Raw genomic sequence first — 19,995 nt, 5'->3', positions numbered from 1 at the left:
CTAACTTTGAATAATTAGCCAATATAATTTGTATAACAAAATAACAGATTTTCAAACTATGTTCAACTATACACCCCATTTTTCTCCTCTTCCCCCTCCTTCTGCCTTACCCCCCCCCCCCCCCCCAGTAGAGGGCACTAAGGAAGGGTTAATTAACCAGTGAGAGAAGGGGTGTGGGGTTGAGCCTCAACGAGGGAGGAGAGCCATATAAAAGTGCCAGAGCAAAAGTGGCGCTTTATCCGCCCTGCTCAAGATAGGAGGAAACCCTCACACTGGACAGGAGGAGAATGTTAGCAGCAGCATCCAAAAGGAGAATGACTGAGACCCACAAAATGATAGCTTTCGCTTTGCTTTTCATCGCCAAACTCCTTCACGGTAAGTCAAAATTCATACATCCATGCTTTCCAAGCTGAAGTTGAAAGAAAGCATGGCCATCTGCAGAGACAGGAAGGGTCAGGGTAGAGACTCTTCAGAAGTATCTTTGCAGTCACTGTGCCTAGAGTATAGACTAGTCTTTACATGACAGAATATAATTTATTGTCTGGAACATAAACACTGGAAACATGCCTGATAGCAGGCTAAACCTCCCAATCCTGTACTATCTGCGTCTGATCTATCACATTTCCTGCCAATGAGAAGAGACTTCACTTGAACTTTGAGCCATGTGTCTTTGTTCTGATGGCAACACCAAACTGCACATAAACTAACATTACAACAATAGCAGTTATTTATGTTATACTTAATTGCATTAGACTTTTGTTGCCGTGGAGGATGACATATTGAGATAGTAATTTGTTTCATCTCAAACTCATGCCATGTTCATGGGATTTATTAAAGATGATGTCAATGGTAGTGGAAGTATCAGATTCTATTTCTACGAGTAGAAGACAGCTGGTTCAGCTATGGAAAGTACCTCGGTCTGAGGAACACATGCATGTAGATTCACGTTGAAAAGGAATCAGTATACAGGACCAGTCAAAAGTTTGGACACACCTACTCATTCAAGGGTTTTTCTTTATTTGGATTATTTTCTACATTGTATAGTGAAGACATCAAAACTATGAAATAACAGATATGGAATAATGTCTTAACCAAAAAAATGCCAAGAGTGTGCAAAGCTGTCATCAAGGCAAAGGGTGGCTACTTTTAAGAATCTCAAATCTCAAATATATTTGGATTTGTTTAACACTTTTTTCATTACTATATGATTCCAAATGTGTCATTTAATAGTTTTGATGTCTTCACTATTATTCTACAATGTAGAAAACAGTCAAAATAAAGATAAAACCCATGAATGAGTAGGTGTGTCCAAACCTTTGACTGGTATTGTATCTTACAAAATCTTGAATCTTAAGAATGCATGGACACTTATTTAATATAATTCACCATTCAATGAAAAGATAAGCATCACAATGCCATGCCAAGCTCGCTGACATACATTACTGGTACCAGAATGCCTTACAGTTGTTCCAAGCAGTGTGAGGGAGAATGCATGGGTGCAAGAGGTGGAAAAGCAACAGGAGAAGCAAGAGGTACAGTAGGGACAGAGAAACAGAGAGGGAGAAAGATGGCGAGAGTGAGAAAAGAAAGGAAAAGAACAAAGCAGTCTATAGTTTGTTTAAAGACCGTACTTCCTGGGAAGAGACAAGTTTTTTTGCCTTCAAACAAATTCATATTTATACCATTTGTTTTATCGCTGGGTGCTACCATCAACTTTAGAGATGTGGAAGAGAGAGGGCTGTATTATGTTAGCACTACGCAGAATTACTGTAGTACGCTGGATTGAGTCAGAACTAAAAGACACTGGCAAACAGTAGCTGTAGTAGGAGGGGCTTGTGAGAGATGGGGTTAGAGAAACGATTCAAAGAGCTACAGCAAAACAGCAGCATGATGGAATCTACTAAGGTGTTGTGGAACCCCAAAACTTGATTCAATTGTAACTTTTTAATGTCACCTCTAAAAGTTCAACTTAACAAAACAGAGAATAGATGGATCTCATCTGCAATCTCTCCACCTTATTACACCTTGACATGATGAGATTGTAAATGCCTGCCGGTCTAAGTTTGAATTTGAGTTAAACCACCTTGTTTTCTTAACTGAAGTCTCTAACTAACATTTCTAGAGGTTGTGTTTGTGAACACACTACAAAGGATTTAAGCCATATGCTTTTCCTTGGTTAAGGAGGCTTACTAGTTTCAGAAAGAACTCGACCTGACCTCAGGGCCTGTAATTATGTGAATCATAGATATTGTTTTAGCAACATCTACTGAACACTCACATAGGAACATGCCCAACAAAATGACCTACGGCTGAAACCCAGCACCCAATCTGAGCAAGGGGTTGCTTGTAAATACCTACTCAGGTATACACACATTTATTTTATTAGGAAAGTCAGTTAAGAACAAATTCTTATTTACAATGGGTGGGTTAACTGCCTTGTTCAGAGGCAGAACTCAAAGGCAGAACTCAGGGATTCGATCTAGCAACCTTTTGGTTACTGGCCCAACGCTCTAACCACTAGGCTACCTGCCGCCCCGTAACAGAATTAAGCAGATTTGGTTTTTATCTCAGAGACAACACATGGACTTGTGATAATAATATTAGGCTATTCCTAATGAGAAGCAGGCTGCTTTTCCACCCAGTTCTCTCCTCAGTACTTAACTATATCTTTCACCCCCCCGTTTTTTGTTTAAAACATTTTTTTTTAAACCAAAATAAATGAATCATTCTAAATGTAAAAGCATTCAGTTTTTTGTTAAAGGCAAGTTCACCTTTCCATTTGAGTGTCCTGATATTGTTTAGTCCAGTCTGGACATGAGTGTCCTTACTGTTATTGAATATCACCTCCAGAGGCATGTTAGTAATTAGTCTGCAGGAGATATGAGATCTCCTTGTGATTCTCTTAGGACTGAATCTATGTCCAAACGTTTTCTTATTTACTCTGTCCAGACAGGAACAGTTAAGGTAATGTATACAGCAGTGAAACTGTAACGGACAATCGGTGGAGTGAAATACATACACAAGTAGAAACAGATGTCGTGTGTACTGAATCCTGACTGAAGTCCCCAGCACTTAGCTGTCATAACCGCAGGGTGGGGCAGCCATGGGTGCAGCATTAGGGCCTGATTGAAAACATGAGATCCTTCATCCTCTTTCTGGGTTTAATGCCAGGGAAAAGATGACTGGGTTGGTTCTGGGACAGAGACAGAGATGATGTTGGCAGGTCAGGATTCTGCTGTTTCAGAGGCAAGAGCTGCAATGCTGTGTTTATACCCCGAGGGACTGAGGTCCAATGTCACATTCCTCAGCCACTAAAAGCAGCACTTTCAGACGCAAATTCCTGAGATGTACTATAGTGTCATACACAAGAGAAACCTGAAGAGTGACTAGAAACGCCAGTAGAGTGAGGTTGTATTCAGCATCGTTCCAACTCTAAAAGCTCAAGAACAAGAATTGACACCCACCATCTCAGATTGTTCTGAAATCGTTTCTGTTAAGATTAGCATTCATGCAACATTATTTTGTTGAAATATAATTTGATCTCTGAGAAATTAAGCCAATTGATTGGATCCAAAAATTGGCCATTTTAATTTATACGATTCGTATAATATTCAATAAATATAGTACCTAACATCCAATTTGGACCAAAAATATTTTAACAATGGGCAAGACATGAGCCAATCCCATCCCAACCACGAGTATATAGTATCAGTTCTCTGTCTGACAAGTAGCATGGAGCTGTGGCTCTGAGTATTGTTTCTCATCCTATGTAAGCAGCTTCATTAAATAGTACCCGCAAAACACCCGTCTCAACGTCAACAGTGAAGAGGCAACTCCAGGATGCTGGACTTCTAGGCAGAGTTGCAAAGAAAAAGCCATATCTCAGACTGGCCAATAAAAATAAAATATTAAGATGGGCAAAAGAACACAGACAATGGAACGAGGAACTCTGCCTAGAAGTCCAGCATCCCAGAGTCACCTCTTCACTGTTGACATTGAGACTGGTGATTTGCGGGTATTATTTAATGAAGCTGCCAGTTGAGGACGTGTGAGGCGTCTGTTTCTCAAACTTGACAATCTAATGGACTTGTCCTCTTGCTCAGATGTGCACCGGGTCCTCCCACTCCTCTTTCTATTCTGGTTAGATACCGTTTGTGCTGTTCTGTGAAGGGAGTAGTACACAGCGCTGTACGAGATCTTCAGTTTCTTGGCAATTCCCCGCATGGAATAGCCTTCATTTCTCAGAACAAGAATAGACTGATGAGCTTCATAAGAAAGTTATTTGTTTCTGGCCATTTTGAGCCTGTAATCGAACCCACAAATGCTGATGCGCCAACTAATCAACCAGTCTAAAGGCCAGTTTTATTGCTTCTTTAATCAGAACAACAGTTGTTAGCTGTGCTAACATAATTGCAAAAGGTTTTTCTAATGATCAATTAGCCTTTTAAAATGTCAAACATGGATTAGCTAATATAACGTGCCATTGGAACACAGGAGTGATGGTTGCTGATAATGGGCCTATGTAGATATTCCATTAAAAATCAGCCGTTTCCAGCTACAATAGTCATTTACAACATTAACCATGTCTACACTGTATTTCTGATCAAGTTGATGTTGTTTTAATGGACAAAATATTTGCTTCTCTTTCAAAAACAAGGACACTTCTAAGTGACCCCAAACTTTTGAGCGGTAGTGTATATACATATTAACACCTGCTCTTTCCATGACAGTACCCTGACTAGGTGAATCCAGGCAAAAGCTATGATCCCTTAAATCCACTTTAATCAGTGTAGATGAAGGGGAGGAATTTTTAGCCTTGAGACATGCATTGTGTATGTGTGCCATTCAGAGGGTCAATGTGCAAGACGAAATATTTAAGAGTCCAAGTCCGACAAATTGAGGCTGGTAGCAAAAGGACGTGCAACAGAGTATTAGGAAGGTGTTCTCAGTGTTAATACAGTGCCTTCAGAAAGTATTCACACCCCTTGACTTTTTACACATTTTGTTGTGTTACTAGGTGGGATTAAAATGGATTTAATTGTCATTTTTTTGTCAACGATCTACACAAAATACTCTGTCAAAATGGAATAAAAATTTGATCAAAATTGTAAAAAATTAAATTATAATAATAATTTAAAAAAAATAACAAACATACTGTATCTTGATTAGATAAGTATTCAACCCCTTGAGTCAAGACCTTTGGCAGCGATAACATCTGCGATTACAGCACATTATACTTTTTTTATTCTTCAAGCTCTGTCAAGTTGGTTGTTGATTATTGTTAGACAGTCATTTTCAAGTCTTGCCATAGATTTTCAAGACGATTTAAAACACAACTCTAGTTAGGCCACTCAGGAACATTCAATGACATCTTGGTAAGCAACTCCAGAGTATATTTGGCCTTGTGTTTTAGGTTATTGTCCTGCTGAAAGGTGAATTTGTCTCACAGTTTCTGTTGGAAAGAAGACTGAACCTGGTTTTCCCCTAGGATTTTGCCTGTACTTTATTTTATCCTAACAAAATCTAGTCCGTGCGGATGAAAAGCATACTCATAACATGATGCAGCCACCACCATGCTTGAAAATATGAAGAGTGGTACTCAGTGATGTGTTGTGTTGGATTTGTCCCAAACACAATACTGTGTATTCAGGACATAAAGGGAATTTCTTTGTCACATTTTTTGCAGTTTTACTTTAGAGCCTTGTTGGAAACAGGAAGTTAGAAAGGACACCTGTGTCTTTGTAGTGACTGGGTGTATTGATACACCATCCAAAGTGTAATTAATAACTTCACCATGCTCAACGAGATATTAAAAGTTTTATTTTAACCATCTACTAATAGATGCCCTTCTTTGCGAGGCATTGGAAAACCTCCCTGGTTTTTGTGGTTGAATCTGTGTTTGACATTCACTGCGTGACTGATGGACCTTACAGATCATCGTATGTGTAGGGTACAGAGATGAGTTAGTCAGAAAAAAATCATGTTAAACACTATTGTTGCACACAGAGTGAGTCCATGGAACTTATTAAGTGACTTGTTATGCAAATTTGTACTCCTGAACTTATTTAGGCTTGTCAAAACAAAGGGTTTGAGTACGTATTGACTCGAGACATTTCATTTTTTCATTTTTAATGAATTTGAACAAATTTCTAAAAACATAATTCCACTTTGACAATATGGGGTATTGTGTGTAGACCAGTGACACAAAATCGAAATGTTATCCATTTTAAATTCAGGCTGTAACACAACAAAACGTGGAAAAAGTCAAGGGGTGTAAATACAATGTATATTTTTTACGAAGTCGCTTAAACGAGATCCTAAGTCATTCAAACAAGATAATCCGTAGTCTCCTCTTTTTTTGCCTTGGGCTTCAGGGCATCTATTAGTAAACACAATTAAACTGCCACAAAACTGCAGGAAAAAACAAACTCAAGTGACACCTGTATTAACAGTTTCTAGCCTACGTATACCAGTGTGAGAACCTCCCTCAGTACTGTTGACTCATCTGTTTACACAGCACGCTGACTGTTTGACACCTACTCATCATACGGATTTAGCCAATCCAATCAATGCAACACACAGCATTTAACACACTGCAACAACTGACTGTAAATGTTCAATTCCACAAGCAAACACGGTGGAAAGACAGTCGGAAATGTCCAACCTAGTGATACAGTAGCCTATCCAAAACCCTGCCAATTATTCTACACACTTTTATTTTAGAATGGCTATGACCTGTTCTTGCTTGGACAAGACTTATGTGGCTTTAACCAGAAAACAACAATGTGTTACTGTATGGAGAAATGACAGGGAGGGAGGAGAGAGTCGTAATGAGATCTACAGAATTATCATAATGCCTAGTGGGTGAGGTAATGACGTTGTGTGAGAGGAGTGGAAAGGGAAAGGAGGGGGCCATTAGTATCTCAGTAAACATGTTCAATCTCAGGAAAAAGGGAGTCAGAACCATGACTTAGTACTGGTATAAAAACACTAATATCTATGTCAGTTTAGTCTATTGAACATACACTGCCCAGCATGGTATCCACTGTATTAGCACTGTCCGTAGTAGCTGACAATATTAGCATTCAATAGTAGAAACTATTAAGTCTGGCACTTCACGTAAAACAGGCTTTCACCTCAGAGGGCCTGATGAGTAGAAGTAGTAAAATAATACATTTTTGGAGAAAAAGTATTAATTCAATATCACTGTGAGCCAACAATTTCAGTAAAGAGTAGTATATTTCAGCAAGGAGTTCAGATGTTTAACAGGCTAGCTAGATGGAAACTTAATTCACCTAGATGATTTGATATTGTGTATTCTACTGACTAATGAGTCTGAAACGGGCACTGGTGTTGTCTAGGGAAGCACAGCTCTCCTATTACTTCTTCGTGGCATATGAGAGCTAGGACTGAGATGGAGTCAGTATCAAATCCCATTAGTCTAAAAGACATGGCCATCCCCATGTAAGGGTATCAGTGATATATCAAGACCCCCATTCAAAAGGCCCCACTTACAGGCACAAGGGTCTTATATTTCACTTTAAAACTTGCCATGGCGTTTATATGCCCATGGTTTCACCCTGTTGGAGGATAATGGGTGTTACACACTGGAGAGATATCCTTACCCTCTTTTAGCAGTGAGTGGCACCTCTCTTATAGCATAACGCCTGGCAAAGAAGACTTTAGACATACCATATTTGATGGTTGGTTTATTGAAATATCAAATGCTTCAAGGGTTTAAATTATAAGTTCGTTTTCGAGAGTGTGAAAGCGGTGCAGGTGTTATACCGAAACAAATATAAACGCAACATGCAACAATTTCAAAATATTTACTGAGTTATTGTTCATATGAGGAAAAAAGTTAATTGAAATATATTCATTAGGCCCTAACCTATGGACTTCACATGACTGGGAATACAGATATGCATCTGTTGGTCACAGATACCTTAAAAACAAATGGGTCTCACAATGGGCAACAGAATGTCATCACTGTATTTGTATGCATTCAAATTGCCACCAATCAAATGCAATTGCATTTGTTGTTCATAGCTTATGCCTGCCCGTACCATAAGCCCACTGCCGTTATGGGACACTCTGTTCACATTGTTGAACATCAGCAAACCGCTTGCCCACACGACACCATCCACACGGTCTGCAGTTCTGCGGCTCATGAAACATGGGACAAACACGTTACATGTTGCATTTATGTGTTTGTTTAGTGTATACTAATCCACATCCACATCCCCAGTAGTTAAGTAGTTTTGAAGAAGTAAGAATCTTATCTGTCCAGCCACATAGCTAACTGGGTATGAGGACATGAATGCACATACTAAGACTTTAAAGAGTGTAATAATATAACTTCCATTTCCAGTAAATTACACAGAGGCCTATGTATTAAAGCAAGTGTACTTGCCACATAGGTCCCATAATGTCTGTCATTAGACCAGAGATAAATTTTCCTGGGGGGCTCGTACCTACCATCCCTGCGGGAGTGTGTCTGGGGTCAGGCTCCCTGGCTGGCAGCGACAAGAGAACGTTTATTTGCACTGGGGCCGTGTTCCCACGCATCCAAGACATCTACTTGAAACAATTACTGAGGAAGTCCCGCAGCATCATCAAGGACCCCACTCATGAGCTGTTCACTCCCTTACCATCAGACAGACGGTATCGGAGCATGGTCTGCAACAGTTTCTATCTAAAAGCCATCAGACTGCTATACACTTGAACTGGACTGGGGACCTGCACTGACTCTCCGTCCTTTAGCACACATGCATGCTCACACACACTCATGCTACACACACACACACACACACACACACACACACACACACATCACAATTGCAGCTACCAGACTCTTATTTACTATTGCTAATAGTGCACAATTTAAACACTTGGCCCACAATCCCCCCCTTTCTGATACATGTGTAAACATTGTATTATAAATTGTGTCTTCCTGTATTATACTGATGCTAAAATGTTTATTATATTCTACTGAGCCATTTACTTTGTTGGCATTCTTGTATTTTATTATTGTTGAGAAGGAGCCTGCAAGTAAGCATTTCATTGGACGGTGTCTACCTTGTTTATCCTGTACATGAGACTAATAAGACTACAAACTTGAACTTGGAACAGGCTGAGCTGAAGACTTATCCTACATTTAGGCTATTAATTACAGGCCCTTCTTTAGTGCTGCATGGGGCCTAATTGATTTCAGGTCAGGCCCTGGGTGGAGTCTATTAGAGACGGGCACCATTAGTTTAACACAAACACCTCACTCTAGATTACATTCACAGCCCATGAGGTGTGAAGGATTGCCCATTGGTGTGGCAGGAAATTCTATCAGTTCTGCGAGTCCAGGTGCTAAGTCAAGTCTATTTGCACACATGCTGTAGAATTAATGTGGTGATATAAGCCAGGATAGGTCTGGGCTCAGTTGAGCATAGCATGGAAATTCAATGTCATGTAAAAGTCAACACAAATTACCATGTAGCTTGGTGTAAATTAGAATAGCAACCCTCAAGATAAGTGACACAGAAGACTCTACTCTTTCAGGATTGGACATCATTGTTGTGACAAAGTTGTCATAGTAGCTACATGTTGGGATGCAAGTGTTATACTATAAGTTATCCAGTTGTTGTTCTCTTCCAGGTGGCGTAGTTGCAGAATATGAGGTTGTTACTGGGCCCACACGGCCAGTGAATGATGCTGGAGTCATTCGTGGGGATGACATTGATCCTACACAACTGTCAGATGAAGGTAAGACACTTATCCATTAGCAGATTATCTCCACAGAGCCACTATGGGTGTTGCTGTATTTATATACCGTCCTATAGGCTCATCCCATCATTTTTTTGTCAACAATGAATTAAATACAATTGGACATAGGCCTAAAACCCTAACCCTTTTTTCAGAAGCAGATACACCCTTTTTCCAGATCATTGTATTCCCCAGTATTCCTGGACTGGACCTCTCAGACATTTTAGATGACACCACAGCAGCTCCAGTCACCAAGGTGGTAGAGGAGACCACAGACATAAGGGAGGCCACAGGGAAGGCTGGTGAAGCAGCAACCACAGACGACGACCAGGAGACCCAGGCTCCCCAGCAGATTCTGACCTCTCAGTCAAGTGACATGGTGCTCATTCCAGAGGTGATCCTAGAGTGCAGTGACAATACCATCCAAAGTGGGCCTCCCGAGTGGCGCAGCGGTCTAAGGCACTGCATCGCAGTGTCACTACAGTCCCGGGTTCAATCCTGGGCTATATCGCTGCTGGCCGCGACCGGGAGACCCATGATGCGGCACACAATTGGCCCAGTGTTGTCTGGGTTAGGGGAGAGTTTGGCCGGCCGCGATGTCCTTGTCCCATTGCGCTCTAGTGACTCCTTGTGGCGAGCCAGGCACATGCACGCTGACTTCGGTCACCAGTTGTTATGGTGTTTCCTCTGACACATTGGTGTGGCTGGCTTCCGCGTTAAGCATGCACTGTGTTGCAGCGATGGGACAAGACTAACTACCAATTGAAATATCACAAAATTGGGGAGAAAAAGGGGTAAAAAGTACAAAAAAAAGTATAATATTATTCGTATTTTTTATATCATCCAAATCACCCAATCCAAATACAGAATGAATGACACACACTCTAGTCTAACTGAAGTGGTCTGGTCTCTCTCCACAGGCTGGTGTGATGTGTGTTGATAAAGAAGCGGTCCAGGACAGAGATGCAGTGAGTCTGAAACTAAAGGCCTCGTCCAGCTGTGTAAGTACTGTCCACGCCACAGGTATGCACGCACATGTATGGACACACACCTCACCAAAAGAAAAGCCACTGCCTTCCTGATCTGACATTCAGGAAACCCTCTTGGCAGCAGTGTCTACCTCAGTTCAAACTGTATCCAGAGGGTAGTCTCAAGGTGGAAAATGTGAGCGGAAGCTAAGATAGATGATTGGGTCTTGAAGCAAAATCATAACAGGAAGGTTTGTTTACAGAGATGCCACTTTCAATTTGCCCCTTTTCAAATCATTGCTCATGAGCTAAGAAGGAAATTCCTCTTCATTAATCAGCAGTGATTAATATGTCTCCAGTGGGCAGTTTTCAAGGAAGTGGCACACCAGCCCTTCTCCTCCCTAGTTATGCCTGCCAGGTGAGAAGGGGGAGTCAAAATAGTTTGTTACAACTCAAGGTATGCCTTCAGGAGAGAGGTCCAGATAGGGTGAGAAGAACGTGTCGAAAGGTTTGGCGTGAAGGGTGGCTGGGCGGTGGTGGGGCTGCTGCTGTAGCGTATGTATCAAAGTGATTCCTCAGCGTCTTGGGGCAGTGCCGGTTGGGCTAACAGGAATTCCGCTCCGTGTAGGTCGGGCCAGGTAAGGGAAGGGATGTCTGGCATTTCTCAGCTGTGTCTGTCTGCCTGCCGTCTGGAGCTCCAGCTCCTCTGATCTCAGTCAAGATTAAATTGTATTAAATGGTTCCCTGGAATAGAGGAGTCTCCCATTAAGAAGCCTATGTAACCTATGTAACAGTATTGAATGGGACCGAGCTCCCCCCACTCTTTCTCCATTTAGGCTTGCATGGGAAAGCCCCTGCAGCATGGCATGTAATCAGTGACACGCTCACTCTTACACCAGATTAAGCGTTATGACTTGATTGGCTTCATCCGGGTTAGACACCACATTTCCTTTGATGTGGGGGATCTTAATGACACATCCATGTATGTTTCCAATTATATGAGGATCATATTTAGATTTTTTTTTTTAATGTTTTCAATTATAAACAAATTACTGATGAATACTGATACAATTCTGAGGTAAATGGTGCACTACACAATATAGCTGCATCAGGGGCTGGAGGCAAAACATGTTTTACCTTGAGCTAACAGCAACTACTCAAACTTCTAATAGAACATTCCTGAATGATAACATAAAGTAGGCTAGCAAATACATGTCATCCAATGACCCCTCACCCCTCAATTCTAACCCCTTACAGAGAGTACTCGAAAATAAGTTGATTCAGGGAAAAGAGAAGTGAATAAAACTGTTTTCAACATAAAGATTATAGTTTGTGTGCTGTACATTAATTATATTCTACATGCTCTGAGTGCCATAGCAGATGAGGCCTTGAGAGCGGTCTAGTTTCCTTGGCAGAGCCCGTGAGCTTTGTAATGAGGCCAGCTGTCCACTCTGGGGCTGGAATCAAGGGTTTGAGCAGAGCTGTCTGTGGGGGCTGGTGGCTCTATTTGGATCATGTTACATGGGGTGGAGTATAATTGCACAAGGTTTTGGTATCATTTTTTGGCTTATGGGAAAGAAAGAAAGATGGGATGAGGTAGGTTCCTCTCAGGGTATACATTTCTAAAGAGCCATAGTTGTGAATGTGTATGCACATTAATGTACTGTATGTGAGCACATTTCGGGAAGACAATTCCCACTTCTGTTATCTAAATGACAAGGACTAACCAGAGGTTCTGTAGCCCCAAGTGCAAACACTTTATTAATCCAACTAGTCTTTCCACAGGAACAGACCAGGTCTAAAATTGAAAGTGTTCTGGAGCACCTGTGTGGGGTGGACTGTAAACTGGAGGTCTTTCAGGAGGACAACTCTAATGAAATCCTGATCTTTGGCCAATACATAGAAGGTTAGCCTCCTCCTCTGCTTTTTAATTATGTGGGATGACTCTGATAGTCTGTTGTTGAAAAAATATTAACCAAATCACATGTTCTCTTCTTACAGCTGATGCTAAAGGAATGGCAGAGAAGTTCAACAATGACAATATAAAAGACAAGGTAGAGTCTCACGTCTCTGTATAATTAAATACCAGGAAAACAACACATTATTCCAATTCCACATATGAAGTTCACAGAATTCACACCACGTACACGTCCATGTCTGAGTCATGAGAAAGACATTATGTTCAGTGGCCACTGCAGTAACACCTACAATAAAGGGCTTTAATTTGTGCATAGTGGCAAGTGAGGTAAAGTCATAGTGCTGATTTGGCTCCTGATCTAACCACAGTGAAATAAACAAGGAGACACGCCTCCACCACAGACATGATTCCTCACTCACGGCTCCAAGCTGCCGGGAAGATGTTGCATGACAAACAGAAGAAAAAGAAAAATCATTTTTTTCCCGGTGGACATGGTGTTGAGTGTTCCCAGCGGGAATGAGGAATGGGTGATCCTTCTCATGCTCCCTCCAACCATGTTGTCCTTTTGACATTAGACACTCTGTGCTCCATCTCTACACCCGCTCTTACACCCCTTGCAGCACTAAAAACAGTTTAGTGAGCTGCACCCAGCCACACTTTTCTCATTATGTTGGTCAGTCAGTTCAATGGCACCTTTGTGTTCAGACTTTGCTGTGGAGGGTTGGGAGATTATGCCCTTTCTCCACTCAGTCAGTTATCTCTATACTGTATAGCCTTACGATAGCCCTGGGTACAGAAAGCGTATAGTCATCCTCTACATCAGGGATGGGCAACTTTGATGGGGGCCACAAAAAAACATAACTCATTATGTGGGTCTGCGTTTGTAGTTTTACAGCTATTTTACTGCAGTTCTACACACTTTACCATAGGGTGGAGGTAAATGTTTGCAGTTTTTAACATGATAACTGATGATCAAATGGGCAGTACCCTGGTTAGTAATTCAACCATGCTTACCACAAGTTTAGATAGCTGGCCGCTAAACTAATTTACCAATCTAAAATACAATTGCTGACATAGGCTAATTGAGTTTTATTTGTTTTATTTTAATTTCACCTTTATTTAAGCAGGTAGGCCAGCTGAGAACAAGTTCTCATTTACAACTGCGACCTGGCCAAGATAAAGCAAAGCAGTGTGACAAAAACAACACAGTTACACAACCAAATTTTAAAATTGCACCTTGTATATTCTATTATTCTAACTCTCAACAGGAAGTTGAGACCCCGACTGTTTTAATTGGTTCATGGTCTACTGAAGGGGGCTGCCAGTTGCCTATCCCGGCTCTACAGTCTAGGGGTAAAATATCCTGATCCAGATGGCATCAGAGGCCCTGCTATTACTAGTGACAGTATACAATATATACCAGAAAAATGCAGATGACTGCTGTAATTCACACAGGGTATTTTGTAAGAAAGACCATGTATAGTTCCAGCCATGCAGGGATTGTGGATTCTTTGCTTGTAAAACTATTTAGAACTTTTTTCCCCGTCCCCCCTGCGTCCCCCTCACATTTATGAAAACCCTGAATTCCTGATATTAACGTGTATAACTCTCGTCTCTCCAGATTGATTTTGAGGAAGCTGTTCCTCGCTGGGGGAAGAACTCCAAGCTAGTGCTGGTCTCCCTGCTGCTCACTGGACTGCTCCTGGCTATTCTTCTCATCGCAGGCTACTACCTGAAAACCCACCGCCCACCACCCAAGGGAGCGAGACTGGTGAGTGGTCATGATATGAGAGAGACCCATAGAAAGCTAAAACTGTAAAGGACCAAGTTCACTGGGAAGACTGGGTGGTTGATGCACCTCTTGCTTGTCTATTTAAAATGTTATGACTGGATTTAAGGTGTGGTTATCCTTTGGTTGCTTCCTCACTCAAACCCACACTCACATAAACAGCTCTAAGTCTTCTCTGCTGTTTCTATTTCATCCTCATACCAGGTGGCCACAAGTTACATTTTTTTTCTCCTACAAAAGCCTCATGAGATTGTCTGAAATAGCTTTCATATGGGCCACACCCATATGCTGGTTTAGACAAAAGTATATGGCACTGCCTTCCTTTGGCGTCTTCTTTTCACAGTCAATCGTCATAGGCATCGCATAAACTAACCTCAATCTCATCTGATTGACAAAAACATTCCTAACCTCAGCCCAGACTCCCTATCTCCACCATACATGTTTACATTGCATCATAGAGTGATTGTGTTTTATTTGTACATTTACATTTTTTATTTTTTTTATTTTATTTAACCTTTATTTAACTAGGCAAGTCCAATCACTGAGATGAGATTGGAGATACTGGTTAGAACTGCCCTGCAATATAAAAAACACTCACAAAATGTGAGTGTTTGCTATTCCCATGAAGCATTGCCTGATGTGAACCATGCCTCAAAAACAAAGATCTCAGAAGACTAAGAATAGTTGACTTACATAACGCTGGAAAGGGTTACAAAAGTATCTCTAAAAGCCCTGATGTTCATCAGTCCACAGCAAGACAAATTGTCTACAAATAGAGAAAGTTCAGCACTGTTGCTACTCTCCTGAGGAGTGGCCATCCTGCAAAGATGACTGCAAGAGCACAGCGCAGAATGCTCAATGAGGTTAAGAAAAATCCTAGTCTCAGCTAAAGATTTACAGAAATCTCTGGAACATGCTAACATCTCTGTTGACGAGTTTACTATATGTAAAACACTAAACAAGAATGGTTTTCATGGAAGGACACCACGGAAGAAGCCACTGCTATCCCCCCCAAAAAACACTGCTGCACGTCTGAAGTATGCAAACGAGCACCTGAATGTTCCACAGCACTACTGGCAAAATATTCTGTGGACTGATTAAACTAAAGTTGAGTTGTTTGGAAGGAAGGAACACCACACTATATGTGGAGGAAAAAAAGGCACAGCACACCAACATCAAAACCTCATTCCCAACTGTAAAATATGGTGGAGGCAGCATCATGGTTTGGGGCTGATTTCCTGCCTCAGGGCCTGGACAGCTTGCTACAGTATCATTGACAGAAAAAAATGAATTCCCATGTTTAAGCAGAATTCCTCCTGACCGTTGTGCAGGTCTGATCCGCTTGGTTGAGGTTATTGCTGCCAAAGGAGGGTCAATCAGTTATTAAATCCAAGGGTTCCCATACTTTTCCACCCTGCACTGTGAATGTTTACACGGTGTGTTCAATAAAGACATGAAATCTATAATTGTTTGTGTGTTATTAGTTTAAGCAGACTGTATTTGTCTATTGGTGTGACTTAGATGAAGATCAGATCAAATGTTATGACCAATTGATGCAAAAATCCAGGTAATTCCAAAGGGTTCACATACTTTTTCTTGCCACTATATAAAACATGTCCTAAACTCAATACTCAGTGCAAACTGTATGTGATGTGCCGTTGTTTGCTATTCCTTCTGTTGAATCTGTACTGTTATCACAATATTTCAGTAGTAAGTCCAAGCTCTATACCTCTTAACACTTATGGCCCATCCCAGCCTGCCATCAGTGTTTCTTTAATTGAATCTATATGGTTCCTCTGTTGTGCCTGCAGGCCGAAGAGGGTTTCCAGGTGGATGAGGAGAACCAGGCCAACACCCTGGTGTCTGTGGCCCCTCTGCAACCGCAGGAGCCCCTGGACAAGCCCCCCACCAACGGCCACTCCGCCACCCAGACCCCCGTTGCCGACACCGAAATGTGAACAAGCTCTGAAGGACACCCCCACCGCCCCATTCCTCCATTACCACATTCCCAGTACCTCTCCCCCTTAGAGTTACCTGGGGATACTGCACTCTGACACAGACACAGATTCAACATCCAACCCCACCTGATCCAACCCTCCACCCCCAGGATGATGACAATGAGGAAACTGATGAAGACAATGCCTGTAATGTGAAGAAGAGATTGTGATCACTGGCCTCTATTAGGTTTCAGTAGCATCAGAGAAGGAGCCTAAACTCAGTTTGGGGGACTGGACAGCTGGGACACAGACTGCAGTCCAGAAACAATAATCACAGCAAAGAAAGGGCAACAGATCACCAAAATTGACCGTTTGCGTTGCTGTTTCCAAATTCAAGTATAAATCAAGGTATATGCTATATCTTAAACACTTGCAGATCTTAAATGTACTCATTTGAACTAAAGGGTCATTGTAGTTTAAAGTATTGATTGCTTGGTTTCATTTGTTTGTATGATCTTATGTGATTGTTTTTTGACTCGCCTGTTCGAGGTAAGAAGTCAAATTTGGGTAACAGAAGTGGAGAAAGAGTGATTCAATTAATGGAGATCATTTGAACCATTGGAGAAGTTGAATAGGCAGCTTTAAAATAAGTATCAATATGACTGGCTAGTGCAGAGCTCAGAGTTGAATCCTGTTGCCTTTAATCCAGGCCTGTCATAAATTGTGTGAGGGGCTGCCGTATGTTTGTTTCAGAATTATGTACAGTAGGCTTAGTGTGTCACTATTTATCAAGACAAACTTTCTATTGTACAGTTTTTTAAACATGTTTTTTCTGTTCTGACTTACCACTGTGTCTTTGAGAATGTTGAACCAGGTAGACTCATTTTATTATTCAGGAAAACAGACAGACAAGTTTTGTGTGGCAAATTTGATCAATAATATTAGCCTCTATGGTGCACTGCCGCTAGATTTGGACAAAACCCCTGACATATTCAACATTTCAAAGACACTTTATATCCTCAATAAATCAGTCCATCATGAAACATACATACATGGATGAAAGCTGTATTTTAGCTATTGTTTTTTAAGGACTGATTGTTTTCATACAATATTGCATGTGTACATATGCCCCTTTTCTCGGTTTGTAATATCTGTGTCCCACATAAATTCTGATTGTGTCAATGTTGCTACTGTTTCTTTGTCTTTCTGACCATGTCACACTAGCCTGACCATGTCACAAAGCATGGCACACACTTCCATCTCTTTATAGACCCCATATGAGGAACAGTGAAGGCATTATTCCAATGAGGTTCTTATGACACCTACAACTGTTTTGGGCTTCTTTAAAAAAACATCTTTATAAACCAAATGTGTAATCAAAAAGGAATCAAAGGCTATACATTTTTTTCTCAACTAGATACAGTTTACAGTATTAACTAGCATTGCCTGATGAACTTACCCACAGATGACATTATTTTGGACATTGAATTATCTGACAGTGTATGCTAATCATGTATATTTCTATACCATTCATCTAATACCATTCTAGATATCATATGACAGCCACAAATGTTTGTTTATGGTCATGGATATGACGTGTGTTAATTGTTGCTGCAGAGTCCATACAGAAATAGATCTACCCTATTCTATGGGGAACTGACAAGTAACAGTGGTACAGGGATAGCATGATAGTTAGTGGGCCTGCCCTCGTACAGGTGTAGGATTTTAAATTTGATCACCCTGTTGCAGGAGAACTTTCAAACTTGTAGTATATTTGAGGTTTAAAAGGCTTTTGAAGTTTGTAATTTCCACTTTGAAATTTCAGACATGATTTCCCTTACGAAAAATGTATCATCCCCTACAAAAATGTCCATTAATTATAATCCACATTTCCTGTTGCTGCAGGATTCTTTTCCTGCTGTAGCAAACTGGTTTAAATTAAGATCCTACATCTGTACTATAAAAGTTCTAAGTAGATCCCTATGGACCAGGGAACAACTATTGGTGTTAATGTTTAAATCACCAGGGAGGTGTATGCAGAGCAACCCCTGCACAATGTGTACTGTACAGAAGTCATAGGAAGTATTCTGCCCTTATGCATTCTTATTTCGACATGAAACCCATCACTCGTGTGCTTGGCAAAAGAACTCTATTATATTAAATGTCATCTGACCAGAGCACTAGTTCCAATCCAAGTGCCAAAGCTGTTCAGCAAACTCCAGACGGTGCCATGATCAGATGACATGAAAATAGAGCTCTTTAGCCACAAACACCAGTGGTGGGTTTCAAATATTTAAAAAACTGAAGCATATTCAGAAAAGTACCTCATACCTACAGTAAAATATGGTGGTGGATCTTTTTATTTATTTATTTCACCAGGTAGGCAAGTTGAGAACAAATTCTTATTTTCAATGACGGCATAGGAACAGTGGGTTATCTACCTGTTCAGGGGCAGAAAGACAGATTTGTACCTTGTCAGCTCGGGGATTTGAACTTGCAACCTTTCGGTTACTAGTCCAACGCTCTAACCACTAGGCTACCCTGCCAATTACGACCTGGCCAAGATAAAGCAAAGCAGTTCGACAGATACAACCACACAGAGTTACACATGGAGTAAAACAAACATACAGTCAATAATACAGTATAAACAAGTCTATATACAATGTGAGCAAATGAGGTGAGAAGGGAGGTAAAGGCAAAAAAGGCCATGGTGGCAAAGTAAATACAATATAGCAAGTAAAACACTGGAATGGTAGTTTTGCAATGGAAGAATGTGCAAGGTAGAAATAAAAATAATGGGGTGCAAAGGAGCAAAATTAATTAATTAATTAAATACAGTTGGGAAAGAGGTAGTTGTTTGGGGTAAATTATAGGTGGGCTATGTACAGGTGCAGTAATCTGTGAGCTGCTCTGACAGTTGGTGCTTAAAGCTAGTGAGGGAGATAAGTGTTTCCAGTTTCAGAGATTTTTGTAGTTCGTTCCAGTCATTGGCAGCAGAGAACTGGAAGGAGAGGCGGCCAAATGTAGAATTGGTTTTGGGGGTGACTAGAGAGATATAGCTGCTGGAGCGTGTGCTACAGGTGGGAGATGCTATGGTGACCAGCGAGCTGAGATAAGGGGGGACTTTACCTAGCAGGGTCTTGTAGATGACATGGAGCCAGTGGGTTTGGCGACGAGTATGAAGCGAGGGCCAGCCAACGAGAGCGTACAGGTCGCAATGGTGGGTAGAATATGGGGCTTTGGTGACAAAACGGATTGCACTGTGATAGACTGATTGCACTACTCAATTTGTTGAGTAGGGTATTGGAGGCTATTTTGTAAATGACATCGCCAAAGTCGATGATTGGTAGGATGGTCAGTTTTACAAGGGTATGTTTGGCAGCATGAGTGAAGGATGCTTTGTTGCGAAATAGGAAGCCAATTCTAGATTTAACTTTGGATTGGAGATGTTTGATATGGGTCTGGAAGGAGAGTTTACAGTCTAATCAGACACCTAAGTATTTGTAGTTGTCCACGTATTCTAAGTCAGAGCCGTCCAGAGTAGTGATGTTGGACAGGCGGGTAGGTGCAGGTAGCGATCGGTTGAAGAGCATGCATTTAGTTTTACTTGTATTTAAGAGCAATTGG

The 19,995-nt window shown here is 41.1% G+C and overlaps 1 protein-coding gene across 2 annotated transcripts; it reads left to right on the top strand.

The window, feature by feature from the left end:
* The first annotated feature begins 231 nt into the window (after positions 1-231).
* On the top strand, positions 232-17,555 carry LOC109890195 (hematopoietic progenitor cell antigen CD34). 2 transcript variants are annotated; one of them, XM_031825069.1, is made up of 8 exons: positions 232-375; positions 9,649-9,756; positions 9,915-10,150; positions 10,677-10,757; positions 12,510-12,630; positions 12,726-12,778; positions 14,264-14,413; positions 16,243-17,555. In XM_031825069.1, the coding sequence occupies exons 1-8, from the start codon at positions 288-290 to the stop codon at positions 16,387-16,389; spliced, it is 984 nt and encodes a 327-aa protein (XP_031680929.1). In that variant the 5' UTR covers positions 232-287; the 3' UTR covers positions 16,390-17,555. The 2 variants fall into 2 exon arrangements, with proteins under 2 accessions (XP_031680929.1, XP_020337760.1); XM_020482171.2 differs by having other exon boundaries at positions 233-375; positions 9,912-10,150.
* The last annotated feature ends 2,440 nt before the right edge of the window (positions 17,556-19,995 follow it).

This window comes from Oncorhynchus kisutch, linkage group LG5, assembly GCF_002021735.2.
Source record: "Oncorhynchus kisutch isolate 150728-3 linkage group LG5, Okis_V2, whole genome shotgun sequence".
NCBI classification, from domain to species: domain Eukaryota; kingdom Metazoa; phylum Chordata; class Actinopteri; order Salmoniformes; family Salmonidae; genus Oncorhynchus; species Oncorhynchus kisutch.
Note: the sequence above shows the minus strand (reverse complement) of the source record. Positions and strands in the feature narration are given on the sequence as shown.

What these genes read in the sequence shown, in the direction of transcription:
- LOC109890195 (XM_020482171.2), top strand. Translation starts at nt 288, where the DNA reads ATGTTAGCAGCAGCATCCAAAAGGAGAATGACTGAGACCCACAAAATG. An exon ending in TACACAACTGTCAGATGAAG is followed by an intron (nt 9,757 to 9,911) that starts GTAAGACACTTA and finishes CCCTTTTTTCAG; the next exon opens with AAGCAGATACACCCTTTTTC. An exon ending in CTTTGGCCAATACATAGAAG is followed by an intron (nt 12,631 to 12,725) that starts GTTAGCCTCCTC and finishes CTCTTCTTACAG; the next exon opens with CTGATGCTAAAGGAATGGCA.